The following is a 20573-nucleotide window of genomic DNA, read 5'->3' on the forward strand; positions in this document are numbered from 1 at the left end:
ACGCAAAGTTTCTTTCTTGAGGGAACGCAAATGTTTTGCGAGGGAACGAGGAACAAAGTTTCTCGAGGGAACGCAAAGGTTTTGCGAGGAACGCAAAGTTTCTTGAGGAACGCAAATGTTTTGCGAGGAAACGCAAAGTTTTTGCTTGAGGAACGCAAAGTTTTGGAGGGAACGCAAAGTTTTTGCGAGGGAACGCAAATGTTTTGCGAGGAACGCAAATGTTTTGCGAGAGAACGCAAAGTTTTGCGAGGGAATGCAAAGTTTTGCGAGGAAACGCAAATGTTTTGCGAGAGAACGCAAAGTTTTGCGAGGAAACGCAAAGTTTCTTGAGAGAACGCAATTGTTTTGCGAGGGAACGCAAAGGTTTTGCGAGGGAACGCAAAGTTTCTGGAGGGAACGCAAATGTTTTGCGAGAGAACGCAAAGTTTTGCGAGGGAATGCAAAGTTTTGCGAGGAAACGCAAATGTTTTGCGAGGAAACGCAAAGTTTCTCGAGGGAACACAAATGTTTTGCGAGGGAACGCAAAGGTTTTCACCACCATGTCCCTTAAGGGGCTCCGTATATGACTGATTTTGTGGTCCACAGTCAAATTGTTATTTTGAATTCAGAATGATTTGTGAAGGATCATGTGACACTGGAGACTGGAGTAATGATGCTGAAAATTCAGATTTGGCTCACAGAAATAAATTACATTTTAACACATAATCACACAGAAGTGGCTATTTTAAATTAAAATAATATTTCACAATTTTTACCATATTTTTTTTGACACGAAATGTAATATTATAGTAAAATTACATTCATATGAGCTTAATTTGATAATTATACTGCACATACACAAGTGAAACTGAGCACTGAAACTTAGTCTTTATTTGTTTGGTAAATGAATGTAATGCATTTTATTTTTTCTCAATAACAACACTGAAAAAGGTTGGCGGATACTTGATCACACATTTCTCCACAATTGTCAGTAATTACAAGTCATGAACATGATGCATAATCCATATACAAGCCAAAAGATACAAAGCCATCCGAACACAAGTCTACAGTCTTTCAGTTTTTAAATAGAAAACCATACCCAGACTGGACAACAGAGGGAGACATTTTTCAACAATACAACTGGGGAGAAAAAGGGAAGAAGCTTGCATTGTAATCTTCACATGTCAAGATTTTCTGATGTCATTACAGCAGTTAGTCAGTTTTGTTTAAGGTTAAATCTGACTCACAGATTTTACATAAAATTGTTTTCTCAGTAGTATGTCTGTACACCGGAGATTATGTTAAACAATCATTTTAAGTTAAGTTTAAGATTTTAATTTTGACTTAGTTGCACCGCACATATTATTACAGTTTGGTCATTTTCATTATTCTGTATTTTGGTTGGAGTTTTAAATAACTTTAAGGTTAAATGGGAAACACTTTGCATTAAGGTTTCATTTGTTAACTAAATGAACTAAAGAAACAAACTAACAATGAACAGTATTCCTAGTCTTAATTTAACATTTAACAAGTCTCTTAACATTAGTTAATGCACTGTTAACTACCACAAACAAGCAATAAATAACAAGCCGTTAGTTTATATTAAATGACTAATGTTAATTAATGAGACCTTATTGTGAAGCGTTGCCAGTATACGTATGTTATAAAATGTGTAATGTTCTTTAAATACAGAAAGCAGCATTTAAATAGCCTGCGCCTTTGTAAAATTTAATTAGAACACAGTTGCGCTTTCTCCACAAATGACCTGACAAATGTTTGAGGAATTATTTAATTAAACCTGAGGATTATTCTGCTTGGGTGGATTGTGATAAATTGGATCTTTAGAATAAATAACAGGGCAAAAATTGAGCTGTGGCAGCTTAGCAACAAGGAGAATGATGCTACATCCTTATGATGAGACACACACACACGCACTAACAGAAAAGCAGCACACAATACACAACCTTCGTTCTGCGCAACTATTGAAGAAGGTGAGAGATGAGTCATTCTTCCAGACTTAAAGGAATAGTTCACCCAAAAATGACAATTTGCTGAAAACGTGTTCACCCCCAGGCTATCCGAGATGGAGATGAGTTTGTTTCTTCATCAAGTTTGGAGAAATGTAACATTGCGTCACTTGCTCACCAATGGATCCTCTGTAGTGAATGGGTGCCGTCAGAATGAGAGCCGATAAAAACATCACAATAATCCACAAGTAATCCACACCACTTCAGTCCATCAGTTAACATCTTGAGCAGCCCAAAAATGTGTGTTTGTACAAAGCAAATCCATCATTAAGACGTTCTGAACTAAAATTTAGTGAAAAAGTGGTCTGGTCTGAAGAGAAATCTGCACAGATCAAGCACCGTTTACAAGCCAAAACAGTTCAAAACAGCTCTAAGCAAAGTTTGTTGGTATATTTTAATGTGAGAAAACAACGGAAGATTGATTTTTCCCATGGAGGAAGCATTATTATGAATTATGGATTTGTATTTTAGCCGAAAGCAATGTTTTGAAGTTAAAAATGTCTTAATGGTAGATTCGTTTTTTTTTACAAATACGTAGCTTTTGGCTTCTCAAAATGTTAACTGATGGACTGGAGTGGTGTGGATTGCTTGTGGATTATTGCAATGTTTTTATCAGCTGTTTGGACTCTCATTCTGACGGCACCCATTTACTGCAGAGGATCCATTGGTAAGCAAGTGATGCAATGCTGCATTTCTCCAAATCTGATGAAGAACACTTGTTGACAACTTGTTGACAACTATTTTAAGTTGTTGAGTCAACTTAAAATAATTTGTAACCTGGCTGCCTTAAATTTTAAGTTCAGTCAACTCAAAAAAAGTTTATTCAACTTGAAATGTTAAATTATACTAAGTGACAACGTAGATATTTGAGTTGAATCAACTTAAAATTTTAAGGCAGCTGGGTTACTTACCCATCTGTTAGGTTTAGCAAACACAAATATCTAAGTTGTTACTTAGTACAACTTAACATTTCAAGTTGACTAAATTTATTTTAGTTGACTGAACTTAAATTTTTAAGGCAGCAGGGCAACAAATTATTTTAAGCTGACTCAACAAATTGTGTTTTTTATTTTTTACAGTGAAACAAACTCATCTACATCTTGGATGGCCTGAGGGTGAACACATTTTCAGCTAATTTTCATATGCACTAAACATTTTCGCCAGTTTCAACTTAAGTTCAGCAGCTGTCTTAAAATTTTAAGTTAATTCAACTTAAAAGTAAAAGTAATTTCAACTGACTACAATAAAATAAAATAAGTTTAAATGACTTGTACTTTTAAGTTGATTTAACTTAAAATTTTAAGGCAGCTGCTAAACTTAAGTTTTTAAGTTGAAACTGGTAAAAACTTTTTACAGTGTGGTGTGATGAAGAGTGTCAGACATCTTTAAAATGTGTTATTGGGGACTTTAGGCAACCTGACGTAAAATACAACACTAAAGCACGACACACTAACACACACCCTATTCTGTCAAAGGCACATTGAACTGAACTCAAAGTACTTGACGAATACTGCGATAACCACTATGTTGTCATCAATAATTCCCCAGGTTTCAAAATATGTTTGTTTCGACCCTAGAAAAAACTGTGTACACTTCTGAACGCGAACTCATTCACTTGCTGCGTAACTGATTAGGAATTGATATCGGATAGACTAAAGTAAACAAGTTCAGTTGTAGCCCTTCGCAAATGTTAATATGTTCTAAACCCCTCAAATAGGCGAGAGCTGAAATCGTTCTGCTGATGCCAGCTCGATATTTACACATTGTACAGCTCTGTGAGCGGCAACCGTTTAAATTAGCGTCTTATTTACAAGTAGATGAATTGATTGTACATTCAGGTGGAGGGTTTATTGTTAAAGCTCTATGAATGAATGCACAAGGTTTCTACGTCTCATTCTGTGTCTTTCTGAGCGATTATTTTAAGGCACTTGCAATCCTTGCTAGAATAAATAATTGTTTTTAAAGCAATGCAAATGCAAAGCAGCTGCTATTGTGCGATTCATCGTCACTAGTGCAGCGATGCTTCCGCATTATTGTGACGGGATGCATTCATCACCATGATGGATGAAGGCTGTACATCTTATGTTTTATAATGAGGTATATTTGTGACATGAAGAAGTGCACAATTATGCACTTGTTTGAATACTTTTCTCAGAATAACGAGTGAACCGCACACCCTCTTGCATTCTGTGTCATCATTGTCCGTCTCACTGCCCCCTTGACCCTCATTGCTATGACTGAGGTGAGTGAGCCAGGTTGTTTGTGTAACAGCAGGAGCGAGGATTTCTTTGCATCTCATTTGCCAGCTGATGAATGTTAATTTAGCACAGCCAATGGCCATATGGTTACTTCATACTTCATTTGCACAATTAGAGCATAAAAAGAAACTTTAAACTTAACCTTAAGTTTAACTTAAAGCTCTATTTCAAAACCTAGCGTGCATTTAAGGCCACAACTCCAGATTCGTATAGAATTCGGCATTAGTACGTTACAAACCCCAGTAGAAAAAGTAATAGATTTACAATGCACTTATTTTATACTAAGCATCGTTCAAGACTATTATCACATTTACTGACGTATCACTCGAGACTTACTGATATAAAAATTTAATAAAACCTTATCTGGAGTAGTACTTGTGCCCAATGCACATTTCTTAATATTAAGCCTAAAATTGAAATTGTATGATCTTGACATGATATCGGTTTTTAAATGCAAAATATTTCAAATGTACCTAAAGTATACTTGCAATAGTTCCACTTAAGCACAATCAAATATACTTCTATAAGTATATATTTAGTTCACTATTTCCGCAAATTAAAGAACATTAAATATAAAATTAGTTGTTCCAATTTAGCAGACTTCAAAAATACCAGTTTAGTATACTAAAAGTACAATTCATTTTTTATTAAGTACATAATATGTAAGTGTATTTGTAGTACACTTAGCATGAAATACATGTATTTTATATACATTTTAGTATATTTAGTTTTTCACTAGGCAAGGCAACAACAGTCCTCTAATATGCATAAATACACATCCCTAGTAAAAAAGTAATAGATTTAAAATGCATTTATTTTATACTAAGTGTAGTTCAAGTCTATTAACATATTTACTGACATATCACTCGAGACTTACTAATATAAAAATTGTAATAAAACTTTATTTTGGAGTACTATTTGTATACAATGCACATAATATTAAGCCTAAAATATGTTTTAATGTCACTATTGATGAAAACCATGTGATCTTTAAATATAATTTGTCTTTAAATGCAAAATATTTAAAGTGTACCTAAAGTATACTTGCAATTGTTCCACTTTGGCACAGTCAAATATATTTAAGTATATCTTTAGTTCACTACTTCTGCACAATTAAAGTGCATTAAGTACGAAATCAGTTGTTCAAAAGTATAACTGTAGTGTATTTTTATTAAGTGCATAATATGTTAATGTATTTGTAGTACACTTAGCATAAAATAAATATATTTTAAATACATTTTAGTATATTTCTTTTTCACTAGGGAAGGTAACAGCAATCTTGTAATAAGCATAAAAACATAACACACCAAAAATGTGTAAAACAGTCCATTTTAATTCAATTTCACTATGATTTTTTCTCACTGTGCATTTTAGAATTGCTGCATAAATACTGCTTCAGAAATTTGGCCAAGAAGGATCCTAGTGTAAAATAAATATACTAAAACGTATTTAAAATACATTTATTTCATGCTAAGTATACTACAGATATATTTACATATTATGTACTTAATAAAAATACCATGCAATTGTACTTTTAGTATACCAAACTGATATTTTTAAAGTCTGCTAAACTGGAACAACTAATTTTACACTTTAATTGCATGGAAGTAGTGAAATAAAGATATACTTAATTATATTTGATTGTGCTAAAGTGGAACTACTGCAAGTATACTTTACGTACACTTAAAATATTTTGCATTTAAAAACAGATTTTATTTAAAGATCACATGGTTTTCATCAATAGTGACAATAAAAGATATGTTAGGCTTAATATTATGTACATTTTACACAAATAGTACTCCAAAATATAATGTAAAATATAGTTTAATTATAATTTTTATATCAGTAAGTCTCAAGTGATATGTCAGTAAATATATGAATAGACTTAGTATAATAGACTTACTATACTTAGTATAAAATAAATGCATTTTAAATCTATTACTTTTTTTTACTAGGGATGTGTTTTTATGCTTATTAGAGAAGTAGTGACCTAAAGATATACTTAAGTATATTTGATTGTGCTAAAGTGGAACTATTGCAAGTATACTTTAGGTACACTTTAAATATCTTGCATTTAAAGACCGATATTATTTAAAGATCATACAATTTTCATCAGTAGTGACATTAAACATATTTTAAACTTAATATTAAGAAATGTGCATTGTGCACAAGTAGTACTCCAAATAAATTTTAACTCCAAATTTTATATCAGTAAGTCTCAAGTGATATGTCAGTAAATATGTTAATAGACTTGAACTATACTTAGTATAAAATAATGCATTTTTAATCTATTACTTTTTTTTTTTTTACCAGAGGAGGTTATCTTAAGTGACACTGACTACTCTTTTTGGAGCAGAATATGATGCCTGAAAATGCTGATTAGGCTAAGTTTTGTAACAGAGCTCATATTTTCCTCCCCCTCTCTTGTGAACTTTATGTACATTTCCTCTTCCAAAATAAAACTCTGCTGGGAACCAGTGGCGAAATATTACAAGGGATGCTTTTTTAAATGTAAACAAGATATTCTAAGTATAACTCACTTAAAAAACAACAAATAAATATGCCTTTTTTTAGACCTTTTCTATTGAGTGAAGTGGCATCTTGTATTCACCATCACAAAAAAGCCTTGAATAATAAGAAGCCTCTAACAAGCAGGGCCTTGTGTTTTCATAAAGAGAATGAAATGATGTTTGGAGGGTCACGATCCTGAATTGGTGGTAGATTTATCTCTGAATTTTACAGACAATTTTGGCACTGAAGTGAACATACACTCGTAACAAACACAACACAATAAACACAACATAACTAGAGTTATTTACAGTAAATGACATTCGTTTGCTCATCGCTTAAATACATCAGGTCAGATCGAGCTCAGGAGCATTTTAAGACACGAGGATGTCTTAAAATGTGGTTTGAGTTGCGTTTAGATGTTTATTGTTGTTCTTAAGTGTAAGCAGTGACTTTTATCTCCTCCTCAGATGCTGGTCTGAAGGTCTCCGTTGAGCAGCGCGGCGTTATGCGTTTCCGTCATGACGTCGTTGACCATTCGAGTCCTGTCCTGTCGACTGTCGCTGCGCTCGATCTCATCCAAGCCGCCGACTCTTTTTAGACAAAGCACGTTTTGGAAGCTCTTCTTGAAGTTGTCCGACAAGAAGGCGTAGAGGATGGGGTTGGCGCAGCTGTTGGCGTAACCCAGCACCACCACGAAGTCAAACGTGCTCTTCAGCACAGGTGTGGTGGGAACGGTTCCGGTCACGGAGGTCACGTTGAATACGTAGAAGGGTAACCAGCATAATACGAACACCACCACTACTATAGACACCATACGGGTGACTTTGCGCTCAGAGCGCTTGCGTTTGGTGGAGCCGACGCGCATGCCGGAGGATTTCACCTTTATGACGATCAGCAGGTAGCACATGGAGATGACGATTAGCGGTAGGAAAAAACCCAAGAAAAAGGTGTAGAAGATGAAAGCGGTGTAGTAGGTGTTCTGGGGCTCCGGCCACAACATGGTACACGTCCGCGCCTCGTTTCTTTTGGTGTTCACACCGCTGTAGATCATAATCGGTAGGTTAACCAACAGCGACACGCCCCACATGCCAAAACTGATGGTTTTGGCCATGCGCGGCTTTCGCCATTTGGTGGATTTGATCGGATGCACAACAGCCAAGTATCGATCAAAGCTCATGACTGTTAAAAAAAAGATGCTGGTGAACTGGTTCATGGAGTCCACGGTCAGTACGACGCGGCATATCGCCGATCCAAACGGCCAGTGGAGCAGCGACAGCTGAATTGCAATGAACGGCAGGCTCAGCATGCACAGGACGTCCGCCACGGCCAGGTTCAAAATGTAGATATTCGTGACGGTCTTCATCTTGGCGTAGCGCAGGATGACGTAAATCACCAGGGCGTTCCCGCAGAGCCCCACTGCGCAGACGACGAAGTACACGAATGTGATGACTGCTGAACTGGTTTGGTCAAAGCCAGGGTGGGTGCTATTATGAGGGTAAATCTCCAGACCAAAGTCAGACTCGTTTCCGGGGAAGAAACTATCGTTGAGAAGGCGGTCTGGGAGGGACATGTTGGAACTGGGGATAAACGTCCATTTTGAGCCCATTTTGAAAGTGTTTGGTAGTGTTTATTCACCAGGACAAAGCTTATGAAGATAAAGTCTGCAGTTTAATGCAAAACCTGTGTGTGTTTGTAAAAACAAGGAAATATGAGTTAACATATGAACTCGTCATTTCAAAAATATCACATCTGCGAGTGTCTTGAGTGTCAAGTTAGTGTCAAGTTAATGACAAGTCAAATCACTAAATTTTAAAGTAACATTTCATCCCAGTACACTCTTAGAATCTTTTTGAGTGTTTTCACTTGGTCAATTCATGCATTTAAGATGAATACAAGATGCGGTCAAGCGTAAACAGTTGTTTACTTGCCCCAAATGGGTTTACATCAGCATACTAAAGTTGGGAGTCCCACGACCTACATGTGAGTGAGCAATCATGGATAGAGCAATCACGAATCTCAATCTGTATATGTGATCCTAGAACACAAAACCAGTCATAAAGGTCATTTTTTATTGAAAGCTGAATAAATAAGCTTTCCATTGATGTATGGTTTGTTAGGATAGGACGATATTTGACAGAGACACAACTCTTTGAAAATCTGGAATCTGAGGGTGCAAAAAAAACTAAATATTGAGAAAATCGCCTTTAAAGTTGTGCAAATGTAGTTCTTAGCAATGCATATTACTAATCAAAAATTAATTTTAATATATTTACGGTAGGAAATTTGCAAAGTATATTCATGGAACATGATCTTTACTTAATATCCTAATGACTTTCGGCATTAAAAAAATCAATAATTTTGACCCATTGTTGGCTATTGCTACAAATATACCCATGCTTCTTAAGACTGGTTTTATGGTCCAGGATCACATATATCATCCCTAAATTCACAAGCAATGTACACAGTGCTTTCACTTGGTCAGTTCATGCATTTGAGATGAATACAAGATGTTTACGTCAGCAAGTTTGGGAGTCCCACAACCCACATGCAAATGAGCAATCATGGATAGAGCAATCACGAATCTCAACCAGTAATTGCTATATGGAGTAAAAAATTGCATGCAATAGAAAATGTGACCCTGGACCACAAAACCAGTCTTCAGTAGTACGGGTATATTAGTAGCAATAACCAACAATACACTGTATGGGTCAAAATGATTGATTTTCCTTTTATCATTAGGATATTCAGTAAAGATCATGTTCCATGAAGATATTTTGTACATTTCCTAACAAAACTTAATTTTTGGTTATTAATATGCATTGCTATGAACTTCGGTTGGACAACTTTAAAGGTGATTTTCTCAATATATTTAGATTCTCTGCACCTTCAGATTTTCAAATAGTTGTATCTTGGCCAAATATTATCCAATCCTAACAAACAGGATAAAATATATCAATGCAAAGCTTATTTATTCATTTTTATTGACCCTGGTTTTGTGGTCTAGGGTTACAAATGTGAATTCTGATATATGTGCATATTGCGAGAAAACAGTAGACTGGATTTATATCTGTTCTGCTGAGGCACATACAAATACAGCAATATACAAAATAAAAATTTGACACATTTCTGTGGCCAAGTGAAAACGGAACTCATGAAGTGACTAAATGTAAACAGCCCTTTTATCAAACCTGATTATGGATCCAAAGACATAAACGTTTGTCACTTGCCCTGCAATTTTAAGGTCACGAGCTGCAGGATTGTCAATTCTGCTTATAGGTCTGATCTGCAACTTTGAATAAACAAGGACTTTACCTTGTCTGTCTGGTTTCTACAGCTCATTGACTTTTGCCCTAGCCAATATTGGTTTAATTGATCTTTACTGAGCAAATACCACAACTATTTGATCTAGCAGAGATCATGACGATGCAGACAATGCAGATTTGATTTTGCTGTACAGCTCATCCAAGGCTCAGATTAATGAATTAATACAAAAGTGAAGTGCTGCAGTGTTGTTCAGGCGTTTAGATTACAGAGATCCATCCAAATCGTGTCTGTCTTCATCCCACACAATATCACAGCATCTTAAACTGAGAATGAACAGCACTACAGAAACCCAGCTGAGATCAAATCAAGTTTCATACACACTTAAAAAACGGATCAGTCCGCTTAAATGTATTTAATTAAGCACTTAAGTTGACAAATAAACTGTTTTTCTCTTTGTATGCTATATATATATATATTTATATATCTCCTACGTTTTTCAACCAGTACACGACATGTTTAAATAATGGATTGTTACTGAAAGCAAGGAAATAAACATAATTAGACATTACTAAAATGACTAAAAAAACTAAAACAGACACATACGACTGGTCCAACTGTAAACTATTTTACCTTAAAACGGCTATTAATAATTTGCATGGTTATGGCATTTGCTTTTGTTTTCAAATGAAAATGTTAAATCATAAATAATATACGGACAAATGCATGCCGTGTGAATTAGTATGTTGTAAAAAATAAACAATTTTAAACCCTGCGCTATTTCATTTCAATTATTTACCTGTAGTTTTTGGGCACTTTTGGAGATCCATTCCTGGAATCTTCACATGCTTCCACTGATCACCTTAACATTACCCTCAAACTGTACGAACAAGTGCGAAATCCAAGTAAGAATAAACGACACTCTGACTTGACACCTCCTGATAAGACCCCGCGCGTCCGTTCGTGCGTCAGGACACCGGCAGTTCTCCTCAGATAACAAACGATCGTTATTTCTGCAGGGAATAAACTAAAACATCTGTTAAAAAGCGCATGACGCACTTCAACTTTACCAAAATTAAATTCAAGTAATGAAAACGAAATTTCGGACGCGGCGGTCGAATTCCTTTGGTATTTTCTGTCAGAGCTGAAGGATGTCAGTTAGATCCTCGTGCGCGTGCTGCTGGCGCGCGAGTGCAGCTTCCCGCTCTGCGTGCAGATGGAGCTACTGATCCGCCGAGCTCGGGTTTCCCGCCCTCCTTGATATATCCCGCGCCGCGGACGAGATACATTAATCTAAACGACGTAAAAGGCTATATTCAGTTGTTTTTGCTGTGTGGTCTTGATAAGGATACTGAAATATGGCAGGGGTCAATATAATTATTTATGTGAATACCCCCAAACAGATGTTTAAAATTAGAACGGGTTAAAATAAAAGCATGTGGGAATAAATTCAGGGACTTTAAATAAGTCGCATCATGAGAAATTATATCTTCCCTTACATTCTTTGAGATAAAAGAGGTTGATGCCCTATGTTGTTGTGAACTCAAAACATACACTATTTATTGAAGCCAAGATGTAAAAATGACTTCTTGTAAGCACCTGAAACGTGGAACTAGTGCTAGACTTACAATTTTTAGCTGCTATTCGTAAATACAGCAAAATTATTTGTGATAAACCATTATGTTTATGATTCCTATAACGAGTTAAAATGATATAATATGGCAGTTTGCAATATCAAGTAGCATTATGTACTGTTTTTGTACGGCTAAAATAAGGGTAAGGGAATGACACCAGAAGCTTTGCACATTCAAGGTAAAAATGGGCTTGCCCACGCATACCTTATAAATAATACATTCCCTGATAGCACACATACATCACAGAGACGTCTGTCTGACATCTGCCTTTACATCTGAAAGATGTATTTTTTACAGTGTTTGCTATCTGCTATACGTCTATAGGACATTTCCTATCAGATGTCAAGTAGACGTCTATTAGATGTCTTTAACCCTTTAACTGTCACTCCCTATCTTGAACACAGACATGAAAATGCACTATCCAACGTTACATTTTTATAATTCATGAACGAAAACATTTTGTAATATGATCTTGATGTACAATTTCCATGGTAATGCAATGTCTGATTTTAAAATGATTTTAAAATGATGAATTTTAAGATTTTAAGCTTTCAGTTGATATATAATTTCTTAAGAATTCTATTGCGTGAATGGGAAAAAGGCAACGAAGAAAGTCTTTTTGTGGCAAAGGTCAGAACTCCTGTTATGATGTAGATTTTTGAGGTGCACTCTTGTCATAAATTAATCTATTACTTTTACTACATAATTTGTAACACAAAAGAGTGGTAAAATATCTATTTAGGAGTCTTAGACCTTCCCAACCATATATAGTTTGTCATGATTAGATTAAAATTTATTTGTAATATGGTGAAGTAAACTTATGCGTCCCACAGAACGGACGGTGACAGTTAAAGAGTTAAGATGTTTATGATTTAGAATGTATGTAAAACTGACATCTTACAGACGTTTGTGAGATGTTTGTACATAGCAGATGTTTTCCAGATTGACTGATCTTTAACAGACATCTTGCAGATGTGCGTGTGGTATCTGAGTTAGCATTCCTTTGAAAGCATGTTTCTGTCGCTAAATAAAAATAATAAAAGTAGCCCAGATTTACATCTGCAAGACGTATTATTTAGATTGTTTGCTTATCTGCAGTGTTTCCTTTTGGATGTCAAATAGACGTCTATTAGATGTCTTTAAGATGTTTATGATTTGGTATGTTTGTAAAACTGAAATCTTACAGACGTCTGTCTGATGTTTGTACACAGCAGATGCTTTCCAGATCAAGTGATCTTTAACAGACATCTTGCAGACGTGTGCTATCTGGGAACATGGCAGTTTGCAATATCAAGCAGCGTAACAAACTGTTTTTGTAAGATAAATTAACTATAAGGGAACGACACAGGAAGCTTCGCACATTTCAGTTAAAAAAGGACCCATTCCCACACCTACCTTAAAAATAATACATTAGCAGTCCTTTGAAAGCATGTTTCTGTTGCTAAATAGAAATAATAAAAATAGCCCAGATAGCACATGTACGTCTACAAGATGTCTGTTAAAGATCACTTTATCTGGAAAGCATCTGCTGTGTACAAATATCTGACAGATGTCTTCAAGATGTCAGTTTTACATGCATTTTAAATCATAAACATCTTAAAGACATCTAATAAACGTCTGTTTGACGTGTACATGTACATCTGCATGACATATTTTTTAGATTGTTTTCTCATCTGCAATACATCCTTTCAGATGTCAAATAGACGTCTATTAGATGTCTTTAAGATGTTTATGATTTACAATGTATGCAAAACTGACATCTTACAGGCATCTGTCAGATGTTTGTACACAGCAGATGCTTTTAACAGACATCTTGCAAATGTATGTGTGCTTTCTGGGAAATAACTAAAGAAATAACAATGTGCAGTAAAGGCAACAATTATTTGCACTTAACCAGTATGTTTATGATTCCTTTAATGAATTAAAATTATATAACCTTGAGAGCACATGTACATCACAGAGATGTCTATTTGATGTCTGCATTTACATCTGCAAGACGTATTTTTTAGATCGTTTGCTCATCTGCAATACCTCTATTGGATGTTTCCTATCAGATGTCAAATAGATGTCTATTAGATGTCTTTAAGATGTTTATGATTTAGAATGTATGTAAAACTGACATCTTACAGACGTCTGTCAGATGTTTGTACATAGCAGATATTTTCCAGATTAACTGATCTTTAACAGACATCTTGCAGATGTACGTGTGCTATCTGGGTTAGCATTCCTTTGAAAGCATGTTTCTGTCACTAAATAAAAATAATAAAAGTAGCCCAGATAGCACATGTACATCTGCAAGACGTCTGTTAAAGATCACTTGATCTGGAAAGCATCTGCTGTGTACAAACATCTGACAGACGTCTTTAAGATGTAAGTTTTACATAAATCATAAACATCTTAAAGACATCTAATAAACGTCTATTTGACGTGTGCATGTACATCTGCATAACGTATTTTTTAGATTGTTTGCTCATCTGCAATACATCCTTTCAGATGTCAAATAGACGTCTATTAGATGTCTTTAAGATGTTTATGATTTACAATGTATGCAAAACTGACATCTTACAGGCATCTGTCAGATGTTTGTACACAGCAGATGCTTTTAACAGACATCTTGCAAATGTATGTGTGCTTTCTGGGAAATAACTAAAGAAATAACAATGTGCAGTAAAGGCAACAATTATTTGCACTTAACCAGTATGTTTATGATTCCTTTAATGAATTAAAATTATATAACCTTGAGAGTACATGTACATCACAGAGATGTCTATTTGATGTCTGCATTTACATCTGCAAGACGTATTTTTTAGATCGTTTGCTCATCTGCAATACCTCTATTGGATGTTTCCTATCGGATGTCAAATAGATGTCTATTAGATGTCTTTAAGATGTTTATGATTTAGAATGTATGTAAAACTGACATCTTACAGACGTCTGTCAGATGTTTGTACACAGCAGATGTTTTCCAGATTAACTGATCTTTAACAGACATCTTGCAGATGTACGTGTGCTATCTGGGTTAGCATTCCTTTGAAAGCATCTTTCTGTCACTAAATAAAAATAATAAAAGTAGCCCAGATAGCACATGTACATCTGCAAGATGTCTGTTAAAGATCACTTGATCTGGAAAGCATCTGCTGTGTACAAACATCTGACAGACGTCTTTAAAATGTAAGTTTTACATAAATCATAAACATCCTAAAGACATCTAATAAACGTCTATTTGACGTGTGCATGTACATCTGCATAACGTATTTTTTAGATTGTTTGCTCATCTGCAATACATCCTTTCAGATGTCAAATAGACGTCTATTAGATGTCTTTAAGATGTTTATGATTTACAATGTATGCAAAACTGACATCTTACAGGCATCTGTCAGATGTTTGTACACAGCAGATGCTTTCCAGATCAACTGATCTTTAACAGACATCTTGCAAATGTATGTGTGCTTTCTGGGAAATAACTAAAGAAATAACAATGTGCAGTAAAGGCAAAAATTATTTGCGCTTAACCAGTATGTTTATGATTCTTATAATAAATTAAAATTATATAACCCTGAGAGCACATGTACATCACAGAGACGTCTATTTGATGTCTGCATTTACGTATGCAAGACGTATTTTTTAGATCGTTTGCTCATCTGCAATACCTCTATTGGATGTTTCCTATCGGATGTCAAATTGATGTCTATTAGATGTCTTTAAGATGTTTATGATTTAGAATGTTTGTAAAAATGAAATTTTACAGACGTCTGTCAGATGTTTGTACACAGCAGATGCTTTCCAGATCAACTGATCTTTAGCAGACATCTTGCAAATATATGTGTGCTTTCTGGGAAATAACTAAAGAAATAACAATGTCCAGTAAAGGCAAAAATTATTTGCGCTTAACCAGTATGTTTATGATTCCTTTAATGAATTAAAATTATATAACCTTGAGAGCACATGTACATCACAGAGACGTCTATTTGAGGTCTGCATTTACATCTGCAAGACGAATTTTTTAGATCGTTTGCTCATCTGCAATACCTCTATTGGATGTTTCCTATCAGATGTCAAATAGATGTCTATTAGATGTCTTTAAGATGTTTATGATTTAGAATGTATGTAAAACTGACATCTTACAGACGTCTGTCAGATGTTTGTACACAGCAGATCTTTTCCAGATTAACTGATCTTTAACAGACATCTTGCAGATGTACGTGTGCTATCTGGGTTAGCATTCCTTTGAAAGCATGTTTCTGTCGCTAAATAAAAATAATAAAAGTAGCCCAGATAGCACACGTACATATACAAGACGTCTGTTAAAGATCGGTTGATCTGGAAAGCAACTGCTGTGTACAAACATCTGACAGACATCTTTAAGATGTAAGTTTTACATAAATCATAAACATCTTAAAGACATCTAATAAACATCTATTTGACGTGTGCATGTACATCTGCATGACATATTTTTTAGATTCTTTGCTCATCTGCAATACATCCTTTCAGATGTCAAATAGACGTCTATTAGATGTCTTTAAGATGTTTATGATTTACAATGTATGCAAAACTGACATCTTACAGGCATCTGTCAGATGTTTGTACACAGCAGATGCTTTCCAGATCAACTGATCTTTAACAGACATCTTGCAAATGTATGTGTGCTTTCTGGGAAATAACTAAAGAAATAACAGTGTGCAGTAAAGGCAAAAATTATTTGCACTTAACCAGTATGTTTATGATTCTTATAATAAATTAAAATTATATAACCCTGAGAGCACATGTACATCACAGAGACGTCTATTAGACGTCTGCATTTACATCTGCAAGACATATTTTTTAGATCGTTTGCTCATCTGCAATACCTCTATTGGATGTTTCCTATCAGATGTCAAATAGATGTCTATTAGATGTCTTTAAGATGTTTATGATTTAGAATGTTTGTAAAAATGAAATCTTACAGACGTCTGTCAGATGTTTGTACACAGCAGATGCTTTCCAGATCAAGTGATCTTTAACAGACATCTTGCAGACGTGTGCTATCTGGGAACATGGCAGTTTGCAATATCAAGCAGCGTAACAAACTGTTTTTGTAAGATAAATTAACTATAAGGGAACGACACTGGAAGCTTTGCACAAGTTTAAGTTAAAAATTGACCCATTCCCACACCTACCTTAAAAATAATACATTAGTATTCCTTTGAAAGCATGTTTACGTTGCTAAATAGAAATAATAAAAATAGCCCAGATGGCACATGTACGTCTGCAAGATGTCTGTTAAAAATTACTTTATCTGGAAAGCATCTGCTGTGTACAAATATCTGACAGATGTCAGTTTTACATGCATTCTAAATCATAAACATCTTAAAGACATCTAGTAAACGTCTATTTGACATCTAATTGGAAATGACCTATAGACAATACACTGTGCAGATGAAATCCCAGATGTCAAATAGATGTCTCCGTGATGTACGTGTGCTATGAGGGAGGTGCTAATTGAGACTTTTTATCTCATAATTCTTACTTTTTATCTGAAAATTGCAGGTTTACATCTTGTATTTCATCTTTTTTCCTTACAATTCTTGTCTGAGAATTGCTAGACATAAATTTGAGCAATTGTGAGTTATAAAGTCAGAATTCTGAGATGTTAACTCACAGTTGTAGGACAAAAGTTTTTTTTCTCAGAATTGGACTGTGAGGTGTAGATTCACAACTGTGAGAAAAAAGTCACAGTTATCTTTAGTCTTTTTATTTATTTTTTGAGTGCCAGAAACAGAGTTTCTGTGCTTTAAATGAACTGAAATCCTCAATCCTAACAGAAGTGGTAAACACACCAGTGGGCCTTCACCTCTGACAGCACTTAGTCAACATGAGCAGGAACTGAGAATATATGGGGTTAAAGGTCAATGACAGATAAGTCATGAAAAGCCTTGATGAAAGGTAAACTGCGGCAATGACAATAAACAGACTCAACTTAAAAAAATAAAGAGTATTAAGTCAAAATGATGAACAATTTAATTGAAATATGTACTGAAACAGAAAGAGTATCCATTATATTTGATAACAGTGAGCCCTTTTTTGGGTATCAACTTGTTATGAGGCTCTAACTAAATGGATACTTGCATTGTTCTCTGAAATACTGTTTTAAATTAAATTCAAGTTTCAATAAAAGGGCAACAGTGAAAGGAAATCCATTGTTCTTAAGCTGACAAAGTATAGCAATGGGAAAATCTGATAGGGTTGTTAAGATGGTGTGTGGTTGAAAGAGAGAGGATTATGCATTAGTAATGAGAAAGCAAAGCATTTCTGTGTTTCTTTAACTTTGGGCACTTTCATGTCCCAGTTGCTGATTTTTATTAAAACAGATTTCGACTTTCTTCTTTTTGTCATGTGAAGGTTTCATTAAAACTGGAAGCTTTTTACCGTGCCTTTGTCATTTATTTTTTATACCTTTTAAAATGCTTTTTATTCCATTATTGCCATTTTATTCCAAAAATGTTTCAAATGCCATTTCTTGATGGCGAATGTTATCAAACACATCATTTGAGATGGGGAGGAAATATTGGATGGTGGAAATGTTCATGACTTCCAGGAAAAGACAAAATTGTATTATTCATAAAAAATGTAGCCTATATATATCGACCTATTATAAAATAATCAGTTCTTTGAAACAATGACGATGACTTAACATTAATGGGTGTGAGCTAAATTAAAGTTTAAGGGCTGTTCACGCAGAACGTGTGTGTGTGATTCGATGTTAAGTAAAATGGACAATAGCGCAGGTTCTCGTGACGCGTTTTTTAATCTTTTTACTTTGCCCGCCATTTTAAACACGACGCTCGGAGGCGGCAAAGCCGTCAAAAGACTTCCGCCTTGCGTCTGTTTACATAGAACAACTAAGCAGTGTAGCGGTATCTACAATTGCTTTACTCACTGATAAACTAAACGTAATAATACATTAGACCTATTTGTGAAGAGAAACTTGTTTAATCTTCAAAAATATAATGGGGGTTAGACACTACTTGGAAAACTGCATCGCAACGTCACTGGATCACCGTCAGTAAAAACGAGTAAGCATTCATTTACCATTTTCATTATGTTCCCAGTGTATGTTAGTATAAAAGCTAAATAGAGCTGTTCTTGCCTTTTTAAGAACATGTTTTATTGCCAGAGAGTCATTAAAGAAAATTACTGTTTGGTTTGAATCACATCAACTTTAAATGCAATTAGTTATAAAGATTTAAGGTTAAATAGAATATGAATGCAAGATGAGGCAGTTTGTTAAATTATTATTCTTATTTTTTAATAGCTTCATATGGCTCTCTTACTGTCCTACTAATCTATTCATTATATGCCTCATATGTCACAAACCTATACGGTCTGCACTGGACATTAAAAGACCAATTAAAAGCTTTTGTCCATGTATAGGCACAGTGATAACTACTGATAATAGATGATTATAGTCAAATTGCCAAGCTAGCAGTTTAAAAGGATGTTTTCTAAGGCGCAAAGCCAAAGGTTGGGAAACAATTTATGAAACCTTTTAGACAGCCCGGGTCATCAGTAACAAAGAAGTGACAGCTGAACTAGCGGTCAGTTTTGTTGTTAAAAATGGTCAAATGTAGTGTTAACTATAGTATTTTAAAGTGTCAACTGGATATATAATGGCAGGGTTAAAGTGAAACATTTCTGGACAAGACCGACACAAAAACAGAACTAGGAACCATTTAAATTAAAGTTGTTAATACACAGTTTTACATAATATGTATACTATACTTGTTATACATAATGTTATATTTTATTTGTATGCAAAATGTTGATGCTGATTCTCAATTAGTAATTTTCCATTTAGATGCTAATGACACAATATAGATGCTGCCCTTTGGTCAGAGTAATGAGGGACATGATCCCATAACCTCATGAGAGATGTTATTTAAAATTGTTTTGGTACATAATGTGCGTGAGAGCTATTGCTAACCTTCTAATTTTGTATCTAAATCATTTTTTAGAAGATTTGATGAGCTTAGAGTGCATCTGCTTAATGTCAGAGGTACAAATTTTTGAGAATCGTCATGAAAGCATATTCGTCATGGAGCCATGGGATACTCTTCTTCAACATTTGTACATGGGAATGAAGCATTTTAAGTGTTCTAATCTAAGCATACCGTCTCCCACCAAGTCCTGTCTCATACGTATATGAGAATTCATTTAACATTTCCGTTATGTTCCCAGTGGCTGTTAGTATAAAAGCTACATCTGTTTTTTACCTTTTTAGGAACATGTTTGAGTCACATCAATTTTAAAGGTGATTTTTTATTGTCAATCAGTTATAGAAGATGAATGCAAAATGGGGCAGTTTGTTAATTAAAATTTTTACTTGTGCCATTTTAATAAACTCCAGAAACTATTCATTATATTCCTATACATTATAGACCTGCACTGGACATGTGATGCCCCAGAGTCCATTTAAAAGCTTTAGTCAGTATGCATATTTATTTATTTATTTTTAACAGGATGCCAGGTAACAATGATGATTTCAAGAGAGGTGTATGTATATGCGTTTACATGTATACATGTGTGTTCATGAAAATTTTTATGCTACCAGGTTCCCCTTTTGTCATGAATACTGAATAAGGAAAGGTATGTTACAGTCTTAAATTGCACCTCGGCTGCCTGTAAAACTGCTGCAAAAACAACACGTTTATAACATTTCGAATGTGGGCCAGATGTGAAACAAAGCAGTGTTGTGCGCTGTTTTCTTAATGCATTTCTCAGTTGCAAGCCTTCAAAGCTGTCAAGATATTAATACCAACCAGAGTCGAACTTGAAGTAGATGACAGATTTGTTTTTCTCTGCAAGTGGTTATACATTTATACATTTTGAAGCAGAAATGCCTCATATTGGGTGCATGTCTGTTTCTC

General features: G+C 34.8%; 1 protein-coding gene across 1 annotated transcript; it reads right to left on the reverse strand.

The window, feature by feature from the left end:
- Positions 1–6971: 6971 nt before the first annotated feature.
- sstr2a (somatostatin receptor 2a) lies at positions 6972–11277 on the reverse strand. Its single transcript, XM_051124093.1, has 2 exons — positions 10836–11277; positions 6972–8455 (listed from the first exon to the last, which is right to left on the reverse strand). Exon 2 carries the CDS (start codon positions 8379–8381, stop codon positions 7239–7241), a length of 1143 nt encoding a protein of 380 aa, XP_050980050.1. The 5' UTR covers positions 8382–8455; positions 10836–11277; the 3' UTR covers positions 6972–7238.
- Positions 11278–20573: the final 9296 nt, after the last annotated feature.

The sequence above is a fragment of the Labeo rohita genome, chromosome 12, assembly GCF_022985175.1.
Source record: "Labeo rohita strain BAU-BD-2019 chromosome 12, IGBB_LRoh.1.0, whole genome shotgun sequence".
Lineage (NCBI taxonomy): Eukaryota > Metazoa > Chordata > Actinopteri > Cypriniformes > Cyprinidae > Labeo > Labeo rohita.

Bases quoted from the DNA above. Each gene is read 5' to 3' on its own strand.
- sstr2a (XM_051124093.1), bottom strand. From the start codon at position 8,381: ATGGGCTCAAAATGGACGTTTATCCCCAGTTCCAACATGTCCCTCCCA.